This window comes from Antedon bifida, chromosome 9 (assembly GCF_963402885.1).
Source record: "Antedon bifida chromosome 9, ecAntBifi1.1, whole genome shotgun sequence".
Classification (NCBI taxonomy): Eukaryota; Metazoa; Echinodermata; class Crinoidea; order Comatulida; family Antedonidae; genus Antedon; species Antedon bifida.
This window is the reverse complement of record NC_136234.1, coordinates 6,378,236-6,403,367: the sequence shown is the minus strand read 5'-3', so window position 1 is coordinate 6,403,367 and position 25,132 is coordinate 6,378,236. Positions and strand designations below refer to the sequence as shown.

The window sequence follows — 25,132 nt, the reverse complement described above, 5'->3', positions numbered from 1 at the left end:
ATTATTATATTATTTGTTTGATTCATTACTCTTGTTATTTGTTTCTCTTTGACGTACGAAGCTTGATATCCATTATAATATTGAAAGTGTTCTTATACTGTAATTTATAAAGATGAGGAAATCCCTAACCGAGATTTGAACCCGGAACCTTCTGCTTGATATGCTCCTACAGTTATGAAAAATGTAAATGCCGCCCTCTATAATACAAATCATTGTTTACCTTTTGAACCGCGGATATCGAGGTACGTACGTGCATTTTAACAGGCACCGGCTTCATCGTTTTTCGAAGTTTAGGTATCAAATACTGGAACAAAATGGCAGGTTTAGACGAAACTGATATTGAAAGGAGAAAACAGATAAGTGTTCGTGGTATAGCACAGGTTGAAGATGTGACTACGTTAAAAAAGTCATTTAATCGTCATCTTCATTACTCGCTAGTAAAGGACCGAAACGTAGCCACATCCAGGGATTTTTTCATAGCCCTCGCACACAGCGTGCGCGATCACTTGGTAGGCCGATGGATAAGAACTCAACAGCACTATTATGAAAAAGACCCAAAGGTAGGCCTTTAAAATTATTAATCTTATTATATGAGTGGTACAGGTAAAAAAACAGGTTTAAACGTATGATTTATTGAGTTAGAGAGGCTGTATTATTATATACGGTTACATTTTGGGAATACAATACTGTCAATAAATATATTTTAAAATGTAATTATCAAAGGGTATTATTAATATTATTCCATAAGCTCTATCGCAAATATTGTGTGTAATGCATGGTGGGAAGGAAATATATTATAATAATAATGATAACAAGTTTTTATTATACTGTTGTTGGCGCTGTTGCTTCCAATCTTCCAGTATCAAGCATACTATTTGCGATAAACCTTAAAGATGTATTGTCCCTTTGACTAGGCCTAATTCCAAAAAAATTAAAAATAACAGATTTCGAAAAAAGGTGGATCATTTTGAAGTATCTTAAAGATGTATTGTCCCTTGAAACAAAAAAAATGAAAAAAAAAAATATTCTAAATTTAAATTGGCCATATCAAAGTAATATTAAAGTTATTCACTTTAAGTCGAAAATTTGAGCCAAAAACAACAAGTTTATGTAATTAACAGGTAAATTAATTTGATTACATTTCGTCTGGAAAATCGACACTAGCGAAAGTAAACAAAGATTTCAAACCATGAGTATGCATTATGCATGATGCTAATTATGATTGTTTACAACTCGTCGCGGTTGAGAAGGTGTTTTCACACATATCGCGAGGAAGTTTTATGATTATGCATACAGAGTAGCCAAACAAGCGCGTTGCATTATGAGATATGTTTTGATTGAAAACTTTGACTGGATGTCAAAGTTATTTTTTAAACAAAAAAACGTCTGTATTTCGGTTAAATTATTTTTTTTTTACTAATTTTTGGTGAAAGTTAATAACTATTATGATACTTCAAAATGACCCACTTTTTTCGAAATATTAAAAAAAAAAATTTGTTTGAATTAGTCAAAGGGACAATACATCTTTAATAGTTATTAACTATCACCAAAAATTTGTCGAAAAAAAAATCATTTAACTGAAATACAGACGTTTTTTTGTTAAAAAAATAACTTTGACTTCCAGTCAAAGTTTTTGATCAAAACATATCCCATAATGAAACGCGCTTGTTTGGCTACTCTGTATGCATAATCATAAAACTTCCTCACAATCTGTGTTAAAATACCTTCTCAACCGTGATGAGTTGTAAACAATTCTAATTAGCATATGCATAATGCGTACTCGTGGTTTGAAATCTTTGTTTACTTTCGCTCGCGACGATTTTCTAGATGAAATGTAATCAAACTAATTTACCTGTTAATTACGTAAACTTGTTGCTTTTGGCTCGAATTTTCGACTTAAAGTGAATAACTTTAAAGACCCCTTCCCTGCAATTTTGGACGTTTTTTGGAAAATAATACATATATATCACTTTAAAAACATTAAACCATGTCATTTCTTGTCTTAAATGTACGTTTTATGGTGAATTATGATAAAAAGTGAGAAACAATGCACTACCTAAGTAGCTCGCGGTGATCGACCTCTCGTGGACGGTCTTAGGCCTAGCCTAGCTAGGCTTAGTTTTGTAGGCCTAGCTGGTAAACATCGGTAACGTACGAACATCGTACGCGAGCTATATACCTAGCCTGATGTTGTATAGTTGCTGCATTAATTGTCTTTCTATTTTTGCCAGACTCCGTTGATACAAATTGGGGAAAACCCGGTATTTTCGCTGAAAAGTTAGGAGTCTTCCATTTGTTTTGGCCTCACGATCGATCGAAAAGTGGGCGAATTACAGGTGAAAAACAAAAATATCAATCCGCGCGCAATGCATTTTGGGATTTATAGCGGGCCGCTATAATTATTAGAATAGACTTATTTTTCACATTTTTAACCGTTTAAAGACGAAAAAAGTTATCGCAATAGGACCATATAGTATTATTTTTACATTAAATATAGTTTGTGATCTTAAATTAGATCTAAAAAACGTAGGGAATGGGGCTTTAATATTACTTTGATATGGCCAATTTAAATTTAGAATATTTTGACCTTCATTTTTCTGTGTTTCAAGGGACAATACATCTTTAAGCCTTTAATAATACTAAGCTGTAAAGTAGTAAGTATTTAAGAAATTAAGAGACTGCCCTCAACATATTAAGAGGTCCCTGTTAAGGTGTTAAGGTTGGTGCCATTTGTCTCATAAGAGGATGATGCAGTCTTGTATCCCACACACATAACTTACTCACCAAAAGGATGGCAGCTACAGATGAAGTAGACGTCCAGAAGCGAGGCCAGATTAGCGTGCGCCATATAGCTCAGTTGGATGATGTGGTAGCATTTAAAGACACATTTAATCGCCATCTTCATTGTTCGCTGGTAAAAGATCGGAATGTTGCGACATCTCGGGATTTCTTTATGGCCCTTGCTCACACAGTGCATGATCATTTGGTCGGAAGATGGATTCGCACTCAACAACATTATTATGAACATGACCCTAAGGTTTGTTAATATTTTGTTGAACCTTACATTGTAAATATCATGTGTGTGAAATGGTGAGATAAATATGCCTTTAATGCTTAGTATTTGTACAGTGTTAATTATAATATTGTTTAATTACGTAAAAAAGGTTCATGTTAGAAAAATTTATTTGCAGTAAATTATAAATTTTTGAATAAATATTTTTTTTCTTCTTTTGTAAATAAAATGTTTTTCACATAATAAATTACATTTACAAGTTAATAAAAATACAAATGATTAGTATAACTATGGTACCATTAATAGTTATACTAATTATACAGTAGGCCTACAGTATTGTATTATACATTTTACACATACTCTGTCCTGTACTATTTATTGGTGTCATCTTTCACAGTTGTTGCTAAATAATTCACTCCGGCGTCTTGCTAAGAAACTTCTCACTAATAAAATCTTTCTATAATAATAATATGTATTGGTATGTAGCGTGGTAACTAATTAACATATCTATAGTTTGCCAACTACTGCTGCTCACATTGACTGTGTTGCCATTTGCTGTATCTTATTGTCATTTTTTTCCGATGAACAATTTTTGCATGAAATTTCCAATTGAATATGCCAGTTTCTTTCACAATATATTCAATGAATGTTTCTGTTTTTGCTTTCAATTACCATGAGACTTCTGGTTTACGTGAGAGAGCTTTATTGTCTCTTTAGAAGCCCCTGACGTTTTTTATCAAATGAAAATGAAATGAATTGAAATACTACAAGTTATACTGCTAGTTTAAAATATACTAAATAACCGGGCTGGTTAAAAACTAAATCTGTAATCTCAGTTTTAAATGATTTAATGCAAATTCACTGACTGAAAGTGTTTCAAGGTTGAAAAAGATTGTTATTATTATTTCAACTTGATTAGACAACAATGACAGTTATGGAATGCACTGTCATGTATACAGTAGGAAGTTGGATATTTCCAGGTAGATCCTATTTGCTTCCGTGTTTACTCACTGTCTTTCATCTAAAATTCCTGGATTCTACTACTACCTTTCGCACAAACATGGCAGACAAAGATGTCTTACTATGTCACGATCGGTTTAGCCGCCAAGTATCCTTGCAGGGTTTTGCGCAAGAAGAAGACATCGCAGAAATGAAATCCGCTTTCAATCGGCATTTGCATTATTCACTAATGAAGGATCGTAACACCGGTACGAAGGTGGATTTCTATTTGGCGTTGGCGAATTCGGTTTTTGACAGTATGGCCGGGCGTTGGATACGTACCCTGCAACATTACGACGTACAAGACCCAAAGGTATTGCTGATGTTTCGATAACAATCTGGTTAATCAAACAGGGAAGTTATGGCACGGATATTATATCAAATTTTTTTTAATTATAACATTTTTTCTGAATAATTATGTACAAAAATGTAATGTAATAGTATTATAGAATACATCATTAATATATAACTTGCTTATGCTGTATTTTGTTTATTTTGTAAATTGTGACTTATGCTATGCTTCAGTGCACAATGAATTGGTTTATAATTTTACCAGGGAGGTATAATACCTCTCTCATTCTACATACATTGTGATACTGTATTACGTTTTTCATTATTATTATTCATAGTAAAATATCCATTGGCCATCGTTATGATACACATGATTGAACATCAGATAAAATGTGAACTTTATATAATGTCACTTGCATCAAAGGTTATAGTTCAAATAGTTTTGAGGTCATTCTGCATTGATTAAAATACCATAGTTGACTTTCTTGCAGTTAGAATATATCACGATATGTGGTGTACATATTATGTATTTCTTTACATTATATTCTTATATATTGTGTTTAGATTCAGATGTATACTTACTGTGTTATAAGTTGGAATGACATCCAAAATATTAATAATTAAATAAATTAAAATACAAAATATTTAACAAAATTAAGAGAGCGAGAAAAAGGGGGAGAGAGTGCGAGCTATTTAATATTTCGACAGATAACTGAAGAATGTATAAGCTTTTGTATATTTACAGTAAATAAAATTGAAAGTTTGTCAAATTTTTGACAAAACTGATAAACAATAGGTTTCTTTGTTAAGTGGTTTACCATAGGTTGTAATAATCAATAGAGTGTTTATTTTTGTGTCTATGTCCGTAGTGTAGATATATTGTTATATTTTGTCAGCCCTGTATGTTTTTATGTGACAATTAAAAAATGTAGGCCGACCAATAATATTTGCAAAAAAAATTATGGAGCCTTGAGGAGAATAACTTTAAAAATTAGACATTACATATAGGCCTATGAATACTGTACAATGCAATTACTGAAAAGGATGCTGTTACATAGGCCTGCTAACAACATACAAAGCAATTACTGGAATAGGATGCTGCTACTAACGAAAGTATTCGAAAGTAAAGGTGATAACATGTTGAACCCGCTCCGCCTCTTCCTTCCCATCAATCATTTTTAAACGGAAAGAAACAAGTTCTATAAATAGCTATTGGCTTGCCTTAGATGGGTAAGGTGCCGTAGATGGGTTACTCTATGCATCCTAAATATACTCCTTTAAATTAATAAGTCGGCTTCAAATTTTAAAATGAGGATCACAACCAAATGTGCGACTGGGATGCACTTTACCAGGGAGTCGTGCTAATATTCTGTTTTGTTTTATTTCAGCGGATATATTACTTGTCTTTGGAGTACTATATTGGCCGGACACTGACCAACACTATGGTCAATCTGGGCATTCAAAGTGAATGTGATGAAGCTATGTATCAGGTAAATAGTCATTATAAATTTATTCAAGTCAGTTTGTCAATCTATTTATAAATTACATCATTATCATAATTTTATCATTATCCATATGACGAACTATTTGAAAATAAGAATTTGATTTATGTATTGACAAAACAGTAATCAACCAATTTTGTTTTGTCTGTTTACAGCTTGGTCTAAATATAGAAGAACTGGAAGAAATAGAAGAGGACGCAGGGCTTGGCAACGGCGGCCTAGGAAGGTTGGCAGGTAATTCATTCTTTTTCAGTCCTTTTTAATAAATATTTTGTTTTGCGTTTTCATGCTATTTTGTGATGAAAGCGAATCCATTGTTTGAAATCTACTAATTTATTTAATAATTCTCAAGCATGTTTCACATTATTGCTATCTTTTGCTGAACATTATTGTAGCATGTTTTCTCGACTCCATGGCAACGCTTGGTCTTGCTGCATATGGGTATGGCATCCGATATGATTATGGAATCTTCAGTCAAAAAATAAAAGATGGCAGACAAGTAAGAATATTTATTTTAAATAATATAATTTCCAGGCAGTATTCAGAATGCGTTTGTGTCTTTTCACACCCATAATATAAATGGGTACTAGAATGCGCAGATTATCACTAAAGCTCTTATCAAACTAGTTTGACAAAAAAAGTGTGATGTACCCAAATATGGTAGTGATATGCCCAAATATGGTAGTGATATGCCCAAATATGGTAGTGATAATAATATCTTACATTTTTTGTCACATGAAGTTTGATAGTATAGGCAGATCACTAAAGCCTGGTTTCCATAAAATCGCTACACCATGTCGCCGACTGCTGTCGCCGACAGAGCGTAGCGATTCTATGGAAACGCTAGAATTTATCGGGGATCTAGTACGCGAGCGCTAAATATTCTTTGGTACACGCGTATACGATTCATCGCCGACAAAATCGGCAAAGTTGAACTTTGCCGATTTTTCTGCGATTAATCGAGGAGACCTCCCCGATGCGCGTCGGCGCCTTCTCCGCGTGTAGCGATTTCAATGAAAACGGTGTAGCGATTTTATGGAAACCAGGCTTCACTAACAGCTTCTAGTGTGCAATATTTAAAGTTCTTTTTTTTCTTCTTGCTACAGAGATGACTAGCTAGAACTTATTAATTATACTTTTTTACTTTTATATGATTCCTTACCGTATTAAAATCTGTACAGTACTGTGCTTACAACGTTCCTCTTTGGTTTTTCAATTTCCATTATTTTGTTGATTTCACTTTATTTCAAAAGATTGAAGAACCAGATGATTGGCTGCGGTATGGCAACCCTTGGGAGAAAGCTCGTCCTGAATACATGATTCCAATCAACTTCTATGGAAGAATTGAACATAAAGATGGAAAAGTAAAATGGGTTGACACCAAGGTAAGTACTAATTAGAGCCTACCCAAATGTATAAGCCCATGCTGACTCAATTATAAGCCCACCCTGATGCATTATCCTATCCTGTTCTCGGAAATTACCTTTCAGAAAAACATTAAGAAAACAAATTATTAACACTTTTTTCTTGTGATTTTTAAAAATATATTTTAGATTGTATAATACCATCAAAATTACAAGCGAGAATCAATATGATAAGCATTTAATGAAATTGCAGACCGTCTTGAAATGATGTGACATGTTTCATTTTAGATTGTGTTTGCAATGCCTTATGACAGTCCAACACCTGGTTACCATAACAACACGGTAAACACCATGCGTCTATGGTCTGCTAAATCTCCAAACAGTTTCAATTTAAGTTTCTGTAAGTTTATACTTGTTATTATAAGTTTCTGTTAGTTTATACTTATTATTATAAGTTTCTACTTATTGTAACCTTATTAAATGCATTCAACTATCGCCATTTTTTACTTTGTTTTGATGCAGTCATTTACAAGTTACATACTCTAATACCAAGGATGTGGCATTCATAAGAATTACTTTTACATTAAAATGATCATCTTGTATATAGTGTAATATTATGTGATAATTCTGTTTATGTTTCTTGATATCTAGTCAATGATGGTGACTATATCCAAGCTGTTTGTGATCGTAACATTGCAGAAAATATCTCTCGTGTTCTCTACCCCAACGATAACGTAAGAATATTTTGTTTGTTCTCTACCCCAACGATAACGTAAGAATATTTTGTTTTGTTCTCTACCCCAACGATAACGTAAGAATATTTTGTTTTGTTCTCTACCCCAACGATAACGTAAGAATATTTTGTTTTACAATTTATTATTATATACTCGACCTTTCTATTGATAATTTATAGGTTTAGAGTTCTTTAATTTTGCTTATGTATGTAATTATTTTATTTCTTATTTCTGATAGTAAAGACTTTAATTTTATGCTTTAAATTTAAGTTTTTTGAAGGAAAAGAACTCCGCCTTAAACAAGAGTATTTCATGGTGGCAGCCACGCTACAGGACATCATTCGTCGGTTCAAGTCTTCTCGTTTTGGATGTCGTGATCCAGTGCGCACAAGTTTTGATACTTTCCCCGACAAGGTATGGTGTACTGGATTGTAATTATTCAATGTCTGATGTTTTTATCTGTGCTTGTTTTTAAATTCTATACTATATATTTATTCACTCATAAGCCAGAATCGGCTGGTCTTGTTATAAACAAGAGTGTGATTAAATAAATAAATAAAAATAAATAATAAAATTCAATATAATAAAACATAAAATCATTCTTATTACCAATAATCATCATCTTTATCATATTAACTATGACATCATTATCATGAGGATGTGGATATCATTATAGTGGAAAATAGATAAAACAAACTTCATCCAATCTTATCTCGTTAATGTGTTCAAAATAAATGTTTTTCTTTTGAAATGATCTTATAGGTTGCCATACAACTGAATGACACACATCCAGCTTTGGCAATTCCTGAGCTAATGAGGATATTTATGGACATTGAAGGGTTAACATGGGATAAGGTAAGTTTTATTGTATTTTCTTTTTTCTATGTCAAACTTGACTGTCCTCCAGAGAGGTGGTTATACATTTCACAGTACAAACACAAACGAGAAGTTGAATATGGCAGGATTTGAACCAAGTACTCATGGATTGTCGGTAGCTGAGCATCCAAACTTCACTTCCTTTGTCAATTAACACTTTTCTTGTTTTCTTCCTCCGCCAGGCTTGGGACCTAACTGTTAGATCTTGTGCATACACCAATCACACAATCTTACCTGAGGCATTGGAACGCTGGCCAGTTGATATGATGAACCAGGTTCTACCAAGGCATCTTCAAATTATTTTTGAGATCAACTCAAAACACTTAGCTGTAAGACTTTTGTAATTACTAATTTTCTTTGATTTTATTGTTCATTATTTATCTTTCTTATATCAAGTATCAAACTCAATGGGACAAATATGGTAACTGATTGAATAATGTATAATTAATTTTCTTAATTTTAACAGATTTTCATGTTTTTTCTTCAAATCAGAATGTGTCGGACAAGTATCCTGATGATATGGATAGAGTTCGTAGAATGTCAATCATAGAAGAATCACCAGTCAAGTGTATCAACATGGCTCATCTTTCCATCGTCGGATCGCACGCCATAAATGGAGTCGCAGAGATTCACTCGGGAATCATTCGAACACAAGTGTAAGGCAATTTGCTTTTAGTGAATATTGCACTGATTCTTATCAACACACCCCAACTTAAACACTTACTATATTATAATTTTGCTCAGTGATATTTATTTAGAAATGTAGAAGTAACAGTAGAAATAAGTATTATTGTTATATGCGGCCGGTAGTAGCCATCAAACAAACTCCCTTGCAACAAAATTTATTTTATCATAATGGACAAATATTTGCCAATAGTATTCTAAAACAACATTTTGTGACCGTAAAATGTTGTTTACTTTTGGGAGTTGGCTGATCCCAGCTGAAAGAACATTATGGAATTATTGATTTAAATTACAGATTTAAGGATTTCTATGATATAACACCGGAAAAGTTTCAGAACAAGACGAACGGTATCACGCCACGGCGATGGCTTCTGCTTTGCAATCCAGGTCTTTCTGATATTATTGCAGAGGTCAGTATGATATCAATTAATTGTAACTAGAACGCTTGTTTTGTTGTTTTGCAAAATGTCTCTCTCTGACTTGTTTTTACAGCCATTTTTTTATTCTCCAGATGCTGATGTCATGATTTTGGTTACTTAGGCTTAAATCGCACGATCTTGATCTAGCTTATTTGTATAAAAGTATGATTCAAAGTTGACTATCTTGAGGTCATAGGTTAAATCCCTGCCAACTTTGTTTTTTGCAAGCTTCCTCATATTCAACTATTCAATATCTTTTATGTTAGTTTTGTTTGTTATTGTCTTCCTGTTATGTTTTAGAAAATTGGTGATGAGTGGACAACAGACCTGTACAAGCTGCGAGAACTACTTAGTTTTGTGGACAATGCAGAATTCTGCAAAGCTGTACGCAAAGTTAAGCAAGTAAGAGATCATTACCTTGATAATACTGTCTAAAAGATACTGTACCACTACAAATGATTGGCAGATACTACACAAACTGACTGCATTTAGGGTGTTTTAGAGTGAATTTCCACAACAGCACACTATGTTTAAACTCAATTTCTACTAAGATAACTGAATTATTGGATGATTAGTAATCTTTACGTGAAATGTTTTCAAATTCGTTTTTCCAGGAAAGTAAGATGAAGTTAGCTGAATACCTACAAAAGCAAAATGGTGTTCAGATCAACGTTGATTCAATGTTTGATGTTCAAGTAAAACGAATTCATGAATACAAACGTCAACTAATGAATGCGTTACACATGATTGTTCTTTATAATCGTACGTTAATGTTTACTTCTAATTCACTTCTTTCTCTTTTGTCATTTTGGATAAAATCCCATGAACACTATAACTTAGAAGAGATTAGACTGCTGGCTGTTGTGGGTCTGTAGAGAACCTAATCTGAATTTCCTCAGTTTCCAGTTAAGCTTGAGGATATATACATACATTTACAAATCCAAAGGCAAATTACTGAAAAAATGACAATGTTGTGGGTATTTACATATATTTAAATTTACACTAGATAAAATCATACCTACAGAAGACTGTAGATAGTATTATTAAAATGCTCAACACCACTGCCAAGCCTAAGTCTATCTGACTTAAAACAGCTCTACAACAATTGTTTCTTCTCATGTGATGTGATTTTATTTCTATCTTTGCAAGTTAAGTGCTTAGACATATTCTGAAATAAAAACAATTCAAATGATTAAAAATAAAACTGAAACCCTTTTTTAGGTATCAAGAGCAATCCTAGTGGTAGTTTTGTTTCTCGTACCATAATGATTGGAGGCAAAGCTGCTCCGGGCTACCACATGGCCAAGCAGATTATTTATCTCATCAACTGCATTGCACGAGTAGTCAACAACGACCCAATCGTGGGAGAAAAGCTCAAGATCATATTCCTGGAAAACTATAGAGTATCACTTGCAGAAAAAGGTAAGTAAATTAGAATTGAGAAAAATACTGATATTTCAATTCATTAATATTTATTTGAAACAGTCCAAAAAAAAATAAGCAAGCATACATTTACAATAAGTTAAATGGTAACAATAAATAGGAGCTTGCTATCATTTCAATCCTCACCCTATTTTTAATACAAATTTGAATATATATTTCTAAATATTCTGTTATTCTGTTTAATTTAGTGATACCTGCTTCAGATCTCTCTGAACAAATCTCACTCGCTGGTACCGAGGCTTCTGGGACAGGAAACATGAAGTTTATGGTGAGTATGATAGGAAACTGATATTAAGGCCCTTTATTAGCGAAGAATGGATGTTAAATTGACCAAATACAGTCTCGTAAATGAACAAAACTGTGTATATCTTTGTGTAGATCATCATCTCCTTCGTCTACTGTCCCGAAATCAAAGCATGATATTGTCTGATGCACTATTTATTTTTTTTGTTAAATCAGTTAAACGGAGCCCTTACGATTGGTACATTGGACGGTGCTAATGTCGAGATGAGAGAAGAAATGGGAAAAGAGAATATCTTTATTTTTGGCATGACGGTAAAAGAAGTGGAAGAACGGCGTCCTACGTAAGTCTATAATCGTATTTATTGGAAATCGTTTTACCGTTTCAATTCACAAATAAAACAAAGTTTGTAACTAAGATTAAAACAACATAAAACAATAAAATGTTGCAATTTATTAAGAAATTAAAATGTTGTTAACCATGCAAAACTTGAAATAATGTTTTGTCTTATATTTGCAGCTATCATTCAATAGATTACTACGAGAAAAATCCAGAATTGAAATTGGCTATAGATCAGATCAGAGACGGTTATTTCTCAGCTCACGAGCCTGACGCATTCAAAGATATTGTTAATGTTTTACTACATCATGACAGGTTAGATTGATTCGTTGATGATGTAGTATCACCAGTGGCGTAACGCAGAGGCCTGAGGCCCCTGGTTTAGGAACCCTAAGTGGCCCTCCAACGCTCGACATATTTTAATGCCTGTTTTAGGGGCCCCTGGGTTTATCCAGTGATTGTTCATAGCCTTACGCCACTGAGTATCACCCTAGTATATACAGGCTTTAAGATGTGAAATCTCAACACTCCTTACATCTTCACCCATACCAACACCAATACATATTGCATGTTGGTATGAGGAATAATGTATGGTGTTGGTATTGGTAAAAATGCATTTGAGTATTTGGGTTTTGACATGTACTTTATTTTCAGGTTTATGTTACTAGCCGACTTTGATGATTACGTAAAGTGTCAAGAACGAGTCAGCAAACTTTATCAAGTAAGTTACATTTTACATTAATTAATGTACGGTATAACAATAAAGAAATATGATGACAAAGATGATAATAAAAACAGTTGATTTCATTATATCATTTTTTTTATCTAATAGGACCCAGACCAGTGGACTAAAATGTGCATAAAAAATATCGCAGCTTCCGGAAAATTCTCTAGTGATCGTACGATTACGGATTATGCCCGTGATATCTGGGGCGTGGAACCGCAGACGTTGAAGCTACCTGCTCCTCATGTACCAAGAGATAAAGGCACTAATGTTGAGTTAGAAAGTTACTAAATTAAACGTGCAAGGTAATTAGCATATTTCTACCAAACACATCTATTTCAATGCTTAACTGGAAATGTTACTACGTGCAGTTTATGTATTCCTATACTCCTAAATAGGTGTATGCATTGAAAATAAGTAGAAATATTAAAATAATACATACATGTAATGTTTTACTACATAAATAAATATTTCCTAGTGTTACTAGAAAGCAAATTAGTATATTTCCCACCGTCAATGAGAAAATCTCATCAGATGTATATTTGGCAAAGAGAGAGTAATATTATATAACTTTAGTCATAGTGGAATTCTAATAATAATTTTAATAAACTTTATTTAGGCTTTTTTCACAAATATAGTGTAATATTATATTTAAATACAAATAATATTATGTTCAAAATATTGTAGCAGCATTGTCGTAAAATATAACAAATCTATTAAGTTAGTTAATGGACAAGGAATGCTTCACTTTAGATAAAAATCCTTGTTGTAAAGAGATGAGGCTATCAGCACAGTCAACTGTGCATGACATGTTCTATACGCATGCTCCAATTTCTTGTTTTCAGTGACAAACGTGTTGATAGAAATGTACACTAGAAAAAAAAACTTTTACTGTTGACCTGCCATTTCTGTATAATTGTTGAAGATTGTTTTCACATTTTAGCCTGGTTCTCACTAGGATGCAATGCAAGAACGTAAGCTAAATGCAATTAATTTGATCAATCGCAGGTGATGGATTACCTTGATCATTGGCTTACCATTGATCAACTCGCTGTGTTCTTCTTCCGTCCTTGCATCTGTAGTGGAAACTAATCTTTACATTTGAAGTCATTTGAAGTACATACAAACACTGTTTAATATTTTCAGCTTATTATTGCTAAAATCATTGAAATTAATTAATATTTTTTCAACCATATATCAGTGTGTGTGTGTGTGTTGAATGTAATACTTAAAATTTGTTGAAATTTGGGCATTTTTCGAGAAAAAAAAACACTGAGGAATGTGCATGCCATGACCTTTTCATAATATAAAAAGGTTTGCCAATTCATTTTATTATGCGATAAAACTGCTATATATGATCATATATTATTTTATCATCACCCTATAGTACACCAGTTTTGTCGAAAAATAAAAGGGTAAAAAATTGGTCATTTTTGAAAAAATCTCTGTACTATAGTACAGGGATTTTTTCAAAAAATAGCCAAAATATCAAGTTTTAGAAATTCAATTATTATGTGATAAAACTGCTATATATGATCATATATTGCTTTATCATCATTTTATAGTACCATAGACACCAGTTTTGTCGAAAAATAAAAGTTTCAAAAATTTGCCATTTTTGAAAAATGGCCAAAATATCAAGTTTTTAAAATTCAATTATTATGCGATAAAACTGCTCTATATGATCATATATTGCTTTATAGTACCATAGACACCAGTTATGTCGAAAAATAAAAGTGGTAAAAAAATAGCCATTTTTAGGAAAATATAAACCCTGTGTTACAACCGCTAATGTCGAAAACGCCAGCTAATGTCGAAACAATCCACCGCTATGTAGTAACTACATAAGCTGGCAGGCAATTTTCGGTACTACATAAGCTGTTGACCATTTCTACATTAGCTGGTGTTGATTTTTATTTACTACATAAGCTGTTGCTGTTTCTACATTAGCTGGAGGTTTTACTACATTAGCGGTGGATTGTTCTACATTAACGGTTGTTTCGACATTAGCTGGCGTTTTCCACATTAGCTGAAAAAATAAAATGACAACACAAAATAAAAAGAAAAACCAAATTGCCTATTGTGTGTTATTTGTTTGTTTACTGATGGTCATGTACAGACAGTAACAACTGTCCATGGTTAAGTGAGCTCTTGATTAGATCACGACGGCCAATCACAATACTGTTTTAAGAGTGTCGATTTCAAGTTGAATAGATTGTAAATAGATTGTTAAAGAACATAAGAATAAAACACAAGAAAAGATGAATAACTAATAAAGTATGATTAATTATACAAGGGAGCTTTCGACGACCGAATTACGTCATGTTAATTTATTGTGTGCATGCAAAAATATTAGGACGTGTGTCCTCGCATCTCACTCACCTCAGTCCAGTGACCACTGATGACCTAACCTAGGTTGGTCATCACATATCGAAAGCTACCTCAGACTACTAAACTATTGACTATGATATTAAATAAAGGATATCGGCAACATCATAATTCTCTTCTTCAATTGCTGATTCTAGTGCCTTCTGTAAGTTTGCAATTACTTGCCTTTCTTCCTCATGTTTATCACACTGTAAGAAATTCACAGTCATGTATGGTTGTTTGTTTGTAATTTGGAGGTGGGGGGGGGGGTAAGGGGCGGGGAACTATTAAATATAATTATTATCAATTATTAAAATGATATTTACTGAACGTACAGTACCACGAGTATATCATTATTTACTGAACGTACCATGAGTATATCATTATTTACTGAACATACCATGAGTATATCATTCTTTACTGGGTGTTGTAGCAGATATTCCTCAGCGTCTCCATCAAACGTCACATGTAAACGATTACATAAGTACTTTATCCATAAACTACACGTTTGAATCTCTGCTTGAATAATCTGCTTTGTCATCATTGGCTGGTGATCATCATGTGACACAAGTTCTTTGATCTTTTGGAAGGTATTTCGGGCTGAATCGAGATGCTGCAAACCTGAAATTCATGGACAAAATGTTACTTGCTGTTGGATGCGTATGAAATAAAAAAATAAAAAAAAAAATAGATGTCCATAGCAACTACATACCTTGTTTCTTTTCTTCTGTATCTAACTGTGTTTCTATTTCATATTGTTCCTTTCTTATTTCTGATAATTCCTTTTTCAGTTTTTCTAATTGCTCTCTACCCTCCTCAAGCTCTTCTTCTACACTTGCTATTTCTTCAACCATAGATTTCAGCTCTATTGATAACTTTTTAGCCTCTGAAAAGTGCTTTCCTAATCAATCAATCAAGAATCAATAAGAATCAATAGGAATCAATAAGAATCAATAGGAATCAATAGTAGTCAATAAGAATCAATAGTAGTCAATAAGAATCAATAGGAATCGATAAGAATCAATAATCAATAGGAATCAATAAGAATCAATAAAAATCAATAGGAATCAATAGTAATCAATAGGAATCAACAAGAATCAATAGGAATGAATCGATCAACAGTGGTCCTCCAAAGGTGACTCAGTTTTAGGAAGTTGATTGTATCTATACCTTGTACTGCAGCCTGTTTGGCTACTTTAATTTCTTCTACTTGGCAATGCAGACTTGACAGGGTTTTTGTTTGCAATGTAACTTCCGTTTGTTTGGAGATCATTGAAGATGTGGCGTTCTTTATCTTCTCAATTCCTTCAGAAGTTATATCTTGTAATCTACAAATATAATTGAGATTGAGCAAAGCTTAAGATTGAGCAAAGCTTAAGATTGAACAAAGCTTAATATTTGTGTTAGTTTAGAGGCTCTCAACTTGAATTGAGAATTAGCTCCAAAAAAAAAACCAACACAACACAATTAAACTGAATACAGTACTTCGGATAGAAATGATTGGAAAGACCCGACCAGATGTTTCACGTTGGCAGATGCAGTGATCCCAACATGAAAGTATAAAATGTATTCCTGCGTGATTCATATATTCAAATGTAAACAGGCTCACCTAGCAACACACTGTGATTGGTTGATTTCTAAAGTAGCAACAGTCAAGTCTGGTACCAATTGATCATCTGTTTTTATTAGCACACGCAGGTTTGCTATATTTGTCTCAACAATATCATTGACAACAGTCAACAAGTTCTCATATCTAAAATTAATGTTATGATAATTATTGATTAGATAAATTATAATCAGTCATAACAAAGAATATAACCACAAAGCATGCTACAGAATAATTATGAAGATTAGATAATAATGATATAAATAATCTTGATCATGGTTGGCAAAGATTGTGTTTGCAATTTGAACCCTGGACACTTGTTTACAGGCCCTGAAGATGATGATGTCACTGATAAAGACAATTACATTGACAAAATACTTACTTCTTTTCTTCTTCATCGTACCACTGTGATTTAGTCTTCATTTCATCTTCATCTGACATCAATTCACTCTCCAAAGTACTTAGTTCATGTTCTCTGTTCTTAATCTCTATTTGGTCTTTTTCTAATTGTTGGATATCATTAGTAAATCCATCTCTGGCATTTGCAATAAGTTTATTCTGCTCACCAATATCTTCTTTAATTTCTTTCTCCTGCATTCTCAAACATTCTAATTTCTTCAGTAATTCTTCAATTTCATCCTATTTATTAAATGCATAAAAACACACACAATAAATAAACACACTGTAAAACATATAGGTAACATATGTGTATTGTGTAAAGTTCAATATTCAGATTAGTTTGTGGCAAAACACAGATATATGCCCAAGCCTGTAGCCAAGATTTGTACAGGTCGGGTTTGAACCTCCCCTCTTGTTAGCTATGGGCTTGTCATGTTAGCAGGCTATGGGCCTCCAAGTTAGCAGTCTATGCTGCAAAAAATATAATTATGTTCTTATTTTTACCTGCACACATTGCTGTTGAATTTCTAGTAAACTTTTCTTTGTTTCAAATTCTTTGGTTTCTTCTGCAATTCTATCTTCCAGGAGTTTTTCACATTTTAATAAGTCTTCTTGGTCTAATGTTAAATGTCTGAAAACAATGTAATTGGAGAAAATTTAACAAATACTTTGATTAAGAATATTCTTCCTGGTCTTAAGATCAACATAATTTGTAAAATACTGCAGATAATATCTAAAGCTCTGTCTACACTATCAAACTTTATGTTATGTGATGTGCCAATATATGGACATGATGTCATATCACTACCATATTTGGGCACATCACTACAATTACCCTTACCCTTTCGCTGTGTTCAGTTTCTGCTTTCTCTTCTGTATTTCCAATTCTATATCTTGTTCACAATGTCGTTTTTTGACATTCAATTCCTCATTTTTCAGTTCCAATTCCACCTTCAATTGTTTAGCAAGCTCCGCCTCGTTTTCTTGACAAAGTATCTCGTCATTGGTCAATTGTTTAAGGTTGCTTAGTAACCATGGATAATTGGCATGAGTGTGTGGTTGAATAATAGACTGTTGTTTCAATTTCATTTTTATTTGCTCAATACTTTTGTTGAGTTCTTCCGCTAAAAATCAAAGAAAAGAATAATATTTTTTAAACAAAACAAAGGTCTGTGTAAAGGAAAAATATAAATGCTTAGAAAATTGAAAATAGGAACTAATTACCTTTTTCATAATCTTCCTCTTGCAGCGCTTCTTTTTCAGATAATTCTATATCATTCAGTGAGGATTGTTTATCCAACAACTGCAGCACACTGTGTAGACTGTCTTGTATGATCTCATCTACATGTTTCTGAATATTCCTATGAAAGATCATATAAATATTGATAAAGATCATGGTGGTGATGATGATATTAATGATGATGATGATAATGATGATGATTATAGTGGGGTGATATTGATGGTGGTGGTGTTGATGAAGGTGGTGGCTGAATAATGAATAACATAATGGCTATGTAAACTAGAAGGGCACTCACAGAGCGTAAACCTCCGGCTAGGCATATGAAAATTGAATCACATGTTCCCATACAGCTATGAAACCATCCTTTAAAATCTTACAAAAATCAAACAATAACTTTTGATTAATCCTGCTAACAAATATTTAAACAAACACACACACTCTCAATTGACCTCATAACCTCTAACCATTCTGGATGGGATGGGCGAGGTAATAAGCTAAATGGACATAATGACACCTATGCTGTCTATATATAGGCATGATAGCATGATTTTTCTGTTCACTTTGTGTTCATTGGCTCCAACTGCATCTGAATAATGTATTTACAATGTATTCAGTTGATAGCCACAAAGAATCTGATAAATAGATCAATGATTCTTACCTTTCCACACTTGTATGTGAATTAATCTTTAACCTTTCAACTCGTTTAGTTAACATACATTCCTGTTTTGTATCCAAGCTTGGCTCATCCTCCTCTTTCACATCTAAAGACAATGATTCAATATCTTCCAATTTATCTTCTTCATCTTCAATAGTCTTTATAAAATTGAACGAGCTAGTTTCAGATTTCTTTTGTTCAACATTAACTGGAGATGTGAAAGTCAAACCATCTAAATCGGCGCTGTACAGCTCTCCAAGTTCAGGTGTTACGGGATTCGAGTAATAAGGATCTAACTGTTCGTTTGTCAGTGTCGTCGTTGTAAGGGTATCTTTATTATCTTTAGCAAGAATGTCGGTTGATGGTTGTTGTTGTTGTTTACTAGACAGATCATTGATAAAAGAAAACCCACTGGTCTTTCCAAAACCTTTATCCTCTTTGTTGGTTTCTTTAGTTAAATCTGTAGACACTGTGTCAGAGTCATCTTTGGATTCTGCTGCAGTTGACAGTTTCATACCAGAGAACATAATGACCTGATTTACAAAATAAACTTATCAATCAAAAAACCAAACAAATCATTACTACTTAAATACTAGTATACTACTAGTACTGTCTGTTCTTTCATTCATTCAATTGCTGTAAAATTTAATAAAGATATATTCTTTTCTGGTAGTAGTGTGGGTTATAGAGGCTGCCTAGCTTGCTAGCTGCTACCACAATACTATTAGTAGACTAGTAGTAGTAGTAGTACTAATCTAGCTAGGCCTCGCTCACTGACTCAGGATAATATTTCTAGGGTAGCTACGACGTCGTCTCGTACGTACGTCGTAGATACGTCGTAGGCCTAGCCTCTAACGGACGAGACTCGTGAATCGTGATTGGCTATAATTAAAAGACGATCTCTATTATACCTGCATTTATCATACGTTTTTTTTAGTTTGCAATTAATTTACTCATAAACAAATCTAGCCTAACTGTACCCACCAGTTTGGTTTTGTCAAAATTGGTAAATTCGGTGTATCGGCGCGGTACGGTGATCTCATTCAAAACATAAAAGGGAAATTCCCTAATAATATAACTATAGAGGGCGAAGGGCGTCGGCTCCTTATGGAGTACAAAATGGGACAAAAACAATTACACACCACAATTTATCAATGACGGTATTTATAATAAAAGCCGGCATATATACAGTATATTAAAGTCATTATTGAGGTTAAAACTTTCACATTCCCAAATTCCAAACATTATATTAAAATTAATGATTGGATCCAGTCAAATTGCTTTAAAACAAGCCTAAAATAATAGTTTTTTAAAATATATATATCATTATCATCACTATATGTGCCCTGTTAATTCACTAATACTGTACTTTAAATTTTATAAATATCATATGTATTTTTTTTATTATAAATGTCATCTATTTTAGTGTCTCAGCAGTTTTAACAATTAATATGCAACTCTGGATTGAATTACTTTGGCTTCAGTAAAAACACAGTGCGAACACAATCTTCAAATGGGCCATATTTTGAAGTGTCAAGTTTTTCCACAACACAGGTCGGTTCTACAAAAAAAAATTATATAATATACTTTATTTGACCCATATCATGGTCCAAGCATTGTATTTTTGTTTTATATAATAATCCAGTGATCCAAATGAACAATAAGTGAATGCTTGCATAAATTAACTACATAAACATTCTTCACTCGGAGCCTAACACCTTCATGAAATAATCTGTAGTGTGCATTAAAATGTTTAAATTTTAACTCAGTCATTCATTTATGCATTAATAATAGTCAGGTGTTAGTATTTTCAAGCATGGCTTTTATTGGTAATTTTACCTAAAATTTAAATAATGCTTGCCAGCAAATCACAGGATACAGGATTAAATTATGGCGTCATGGCAACCTAGTCTAATTCAATGTTGTGTGATGTTATCATACAGTATATGAAATTATCAATTTGTATTTTATTTATTTTTATTCTTACCGTAAAGTTCTGCTACTACTGAGTTTGGAACATCAAATGGTGGTCCTGTGAAAATAACAAAATATATGTTTATGTCCTAACAAATAAAAGGATGATAATTACTGTAGTGGCTGGATATCAATTGAGACACAAAACTCAGCCAGAGAGAAATGCCAATTTTTATATTAGTATGTACTCAAATCCCACTCACCAATTTATGCTAAATACGGACATAATACAATTTAACTCCACTAATTTGTACCAAATTCAACCCCTTGGGAATATACTTGTCTTATATGGTATATATAAGTATATTGTCTTACCAGAAGCTTTTGTGGAATCATAGTCGTACACATCCAGTAGATATCGGCAATCAGACGCCATTAATGGAATCATTGTACAAATATACCTAAATGATAAAAAAAAACAAAACAAAACTTATCAAATGTTATTTTTCAGTTATCACAATAACATGAGAATTTTAAAAACTCAGTTTTAATTTTTAATTTTGACCCTTATTACTTTACAAACACCTTTTGACATTAGTTTATGAACGCTGCATAAACATCTTCGAATGGTACTAACTTTTGTCTATCTGCTTTTTCCATAGCAACCAATGACCCTCTATCCCAGATGCAATCAAACTGTCCAATTATATCTCTGTAAAACAAAGAAATAGAAGAAAAATGCATTATTTATTTCATATTAATATAATTTAACTAATAATAATTATAATCCCTTGAAACAGATATCATTATACAGGTTTTTAATTATTTTTATTAATTTTCCTCTCATACTTACTTCTTCATGGAAAATAAGTCAGCTTCATATATTGTAATTTTGCCATCTTTACTCTGAAAAAAGACAATATACAGTTAACTTCAGTTACCTTCAGTTAAATACAGTTATCTTCAGTTAAATACAGTTATCTTCAGTTACATACTGTTATCTTAAGTTACATACAGTTATCTTCAGTTACATACAGTTATCTTCAGTTACATACAGTTATCTTCAGTTACATACAGTTATCTTCAGTTACATACAGTTATCTTCAGTTAAATAAAGTTTATTAAAAAAAAAAGTGGAATGAAAACTAATATAACCTTAGACCTTTCATTATCAAATGGTTATCTTGGTATTTTACCAGTAAAGTGTACTTGTGGTACCAATTACTAACCTTATATCTCGTCGCTCCTGGTATTTCTGGTACCGATTCTTTTACATATTCAATACCTTGTTCTTCAAAGAAATTCAGAATTGGCATCTTAGCAATTTCAGCACCTACGACGTCATGACCTAGGTCAGCAAGCCTGCAGACAACAAATACCATTTAAAAACATTTAATCAATGTGCCAAAATGAATTACAAATTATGCAGGTTTGAAAAATACATCAAACAATTATACAGTTAAAAACACTTGGGCACCTTAGTGATAGTGGTAATATTTCCCCTTGATCGTTTCCTGGTAAAGTGTGCCCCTAATAGGAGGCAGTGAATATTACTGTAAAATAGGAGTGAACCACCTTACCATTTCATGTCGACAGTCTTTCCACAAAGGGGAATGAACACTCTGCAATTTGATTGGTCGTTTAAGAACTTTCCAGCATATTTTTCCAACATTCTAATTATTTAAATTAACAAAGAAATATATTATGCACATCCTGTATAAGCAAACATTTTAGCAGCACTTATTCACATTATAGCAAAAAATGTTGATTCTGCGAAACAAGAAGTAATAAAATAACTGAAATTATGGATTGTTTTAATCAGGGAGTTGGTTAATAAAGTTATCAAATTACATACGGATGCACATTCTTGCTGTGCCAACCTGTATCTCCTGTTTTCCAAAAGGACTCCCATTCTTGATTAGACGGCATTTGTGCACAATCTAAACAAAACAAAACAACAGTATGAAATACAAAATTACATTAACATCTTTTAATAAATTTATATATCTGCACTCACAAAAATAACCCACTGAACCCAATATTAATACAACCTTAGCAGCCTCACTAGTCTACTCTAGGCCTAAGGCCCTATATACTATCTACTACTAGCCTAAATGGTCACAGTGCATTTCGGCTGCCAATCATTTCGGCCGACGGTTATGGAACGACCAAATTCATGAAACTCCACAAAGGACAAAATATGGCATGATCATTTCGGCCGCCAGGTATGGCACGCCAAATTGAAATAGCCAGAAATAACTGTACAGTATTACAGTGAAAAAAATAACTTTACCAAGTCTATGGAACGCCACAGAGAACTATGGTCATTTAAACCAGAGATCAGTTGTGCAATGCCGTTTGTATAGATTTAAAGTTATATTATTTTACCGTCTGAATAATTTGATCAAAATGAATATTGATTTCTTTTACAGGTCCCGAAGATGCGTATGCTTTGTGAATATGTGTTTCTTTATGAATATAATAAATGTAGGCCTATATACGAATAAAAGTGTTGACTGCACATAAAAAAACTTCATCATCAGCATCACCTCCTTCTTATTAAAACAAATGATAGCTTTGCGATATTAGGGAAGTTTCAAGCAAGTAGGCGTATCTTTTTTTATATGTGGTCTTCCTTTTTCATATAAATTTCAATAAACATGCGATGACGCGCAATGCATTGTTTATTTGTTTGACCAAATATCCAAAGAAGAAGAGGGTTCGATCAATTACGTGGAGATTCTTATTTTTTCTCATTTAAACCAGATAATTATCGGATAAATGCGATAATTTTTAACCTTTGACGTGAAGGACAAATTGTTGCAATGTGATTGGGCATCTGGTTGTTTGGTAATGACTGATCATGCGCACTTTTATTGGTTGAAAAATTATATATTAGATATTTTGCCACTAAAACTAAAAAATCCAGGATTCCCCCTTTTATGTAAAGTGGTGACGTTTTTTCTATATAAAACAAAAGCTATACATATCAATCGGCAAATGAGATTGTTTTTAATGTATCGAAAAGCTGGCAATCCTGCCGTCGAAGGCGTCTAACAGTTGGAATGTATAAGGCTTAATTTAGGCTAGTGTCTTACCGCAATCATTCACAACAAATAGCTGATAAATACCAAGTATTTATAAGAGACACCAGTTTTAATGTTTTGATTTGTCTACTATATTCTATATTGTATGTGTATTTATATTATTATTATACCCCAAACACGGCTCATAACACAATATTTCCCTTTTTTTCAATTGCATTTGTTTCAATTTTTAAGAATTTGAGTTTACATGTATCCCAAATGTAATAAAAGTTACCGGTATCTGTTTGACAGTGAGGGTACATACGTATGAATCGTATATCGTATAAAACAGCAAAAAGATTAGATTGATAGGCGCGGCACAGAAAGAATAATGAAGTATTAATACTGGTAAATAATTTATAAAATATCTAAATTAATTTCCGACATTTAAATAATACAATTTGCAAAATAAAACAAAAACCCCAAAACCACTTATTTTTAAAAAACACACATACATAAATTGAGAAAAAAAAATGTATTAGGTTTAACGAACATTCTTACATTATAAATGTAGAGTGAAACGTTAGCTGAAAATATCATTTTTATTCACTGTTGTGGTGACAATGTGCGTACCATAAATATCGCTGAATTGAAAACCGCCGATTCAGCTTAATATCACAGTATTAGTAAAATATTAACATTTTAACACACTTGGCATGTCACACATATGCAACAATAATTACAATTCTGGTGGCTGAAATAAACAATACATACACATTTTGTCCTTATATGAATTTGGCAATTCCATAACCGGCGGCCGAAATGATCAGACACCGCCTAGATAGCCCTTAGTTAGGTATGTCTAGCCCTGCCTACTATCTATAGTAACAGTAACTACAGGCTAGTATACTTGCGGTAGGCCTAGCCCAGTGGTTGGGTAGGCGCGGCATAGCTAGCTAGAGAGGCTAGAGGTCGGGTAGGGCCCTGGGGCTCTAGCTAGTTACAGGCTAGCTAGGACAGGTAGGGTCAGGCCTAGGCCCTATTCTAGGCCTAGCCTATATGTATACTTTTTATTCATTAGTGACCTAGCAAAAATCTGTATATATCTGTGGTTGTTTTTTCTTAATTAAATACTTGCCTTTTTTTCTGCGAATAGCCTTTTAATACAAACAATTATTAATTTTATTTGAAGCAAAAGAAATGATTTTCAAAACAAAAAAAGAGAAACTCTCTAAAATATTGAGGGCGTAACAGCAATTAATATGGTGTGCAAAACGGGCTAATAAAACAGAACTT

General features: G+C 32.9%; 4 protein-coding genes across 6 annotated transcripts in view; 1 reads left to right on the top strand and 3 right to left on the bottom strand.

Annotated features, from left to right (window-relative positions):
- The window catches only part of LOC144852444 (uncharacterized), a 97,925-nt gene that overhangs the window by 59,079 nt on the left and 13,714 nt on the right, over positions 1-25,132 (bottom strand). The window lies entirely within an intron of this gene.
- On the top strand, positions 262-14,689 carry LOC144852425 (glycogen phosphorylase, brain form-like). Of its 2 annotated transcripts, none has more exons than XM_078710225.1 (20): positions 262-560; positions 5,692-5,793; positions 5,961-6,039; positions 6,201-6,304; positions 7,059-7,190; positions 7,458-7,569; positions 7,821-7,903; positions 8,174-8,317; positions 8,666-8,758; positions 8,962-9,108; positions 9,272-9,435; positions 9,759-9,873; positions 10,183-10,284; positions 10,497-10,644; positions 11,104-11,304; positions 11,514-11,593; positions 11,785-11,909; positions 12,086-12,220; positions 12,560-12,626; positions 12,738-14,689. In XM_078710225.1, exons 1-20 carry the CDS (start codon positions 315-317, stop codon positions 12,918-12,920), a joined length of 2,562 nt encoding a protein of 853 aa, XP_078566351.1. In that variant the 5' UTR covers positions 262-314; the 3' UTR covers positions 12,921-14,689. The 2 variants fall into 2 exon arrangements, with proteins under 2 accessions (XP_078566351.1, XP_078566352.1); XM_078710226.1 differs by lacking the exon at positions 262-560 and adding an exon at positions 2,780-3,037.
- Positions 14,710-19,951, bottom strand: LOC144852426 (uncharacterized). The gene is made up of 12 exons (XM_078710227.1): positions 19,881-19,951; positions 18,900-19,429; positions 18,226-18,362; positions 17,843-18,125; positions 17,506-17,632; positions 16,985-17,241; positions 16,606-16,749; positions 16,167-16,324; positions 15,709-15,897; positions 15,397-15,617; positions 15,115-15,205; positions 14,710-14,846 (listed from the first exon to the last, which is right to left on the bottom strand). Exons 2-12 carry the CDS (start codon positions 19,421-19,423, stop codon positions 14,803-14,805), a joined length of 2,175 nt encoding a protein of 724 aa, XP_078566353.1. The 5' UTR covers positions 19,424-19,429; positions 19,881-19,951; the 3' UTR covers positions 14,710-14,802.
- LOC144852451 (putative thiopurine S-methyltransferase) lies at positions 20,142-25,084 on the bottom strand. The gene is made up of 9 exons (XM_078710259.1): positions 24,975-25,084; positions 22,666-22,750; positions 22,391-22,483; positions 22,040-22,172; positions 21,664-21,716; positions 21,448-21,522; positions 21,186-21,271; positions 20,884-20,928; positions 20,142-20,457 (listed from the first exon to the last, which is right to left on the bottom strand). The coding sequence occupies exons 2-9, from the start codon at positions 22,737-22,739 to the stop codon at positions 20,366-20,368; spliced, it is 651 nt and encodes a 216-aa protein (XP_078566385.1). The 5' UTR covers positions 22,740-22,750; positions 24,975-25,084; the 3' UTR covers positions 20,142-20,365.

Coding starts and splice junctions, on each gene's coding strand:
- LOC144852451 (XM_078710259.1), bottom strand. CDS start 22,739: ATGCCGTCTAATCAAGAATGGGAGTCCTTTTGGAAAACAGGAGATACA. Junction 21,717..22,039: donor CAGGAGCGACGAGATATAAG/GTTAGTAATTGG, acceptor GTCTTTTTTCAG/AGTAAAGATGGCAAAATTAC. Junction 21,272..21,447: donor GAAAAAGCAGATAGACAAAA/GTTAGTACCATT, acceptor TTTATCATTTAG/GTATATTTGTACAATGATTC.
- LOC144852426 (XM_078710227.1), bottom strand. CDS start 19,423: ATGTTCTCTGGTATGAAACTGTCAACTGCAGCAGAATCCAAAGATGAC. Junction 15,618..15,708: donor TACAGAAGAAAAGAAACAAG/GTATGTAGTTGC, acceptor CATGAATTTCAG/GTTTGCAGCATCTCGATTCA. Junction 14,847..15,114: donor AGAGAATTATGATGTTGCCG/ATATCCTTTATT, acceptor CAATCTATTTAC/AATCTATTCAACTTGAAATC.
- LOC144852425 (XM_078710225.1), top strand. CDS start 315: ATGGCAGGTTTAGACGAAACTGATATTGAAAGGAGAAAACAGATAAGT. Junction 7,191..7,457: donor TAAAATGGGTTGACACCAAG/GTAAGTACTAAT, acceptor GTTTCATTTTAG/ATTGTGTTTGCAATGCCTTA. Junction 9,436..9,758: donor GGAATCATTCGAACACAAGT/GTAAGGCAATTT, acceptor TTTAAATTACAG/ATTTAAGGATTTCTATGATA.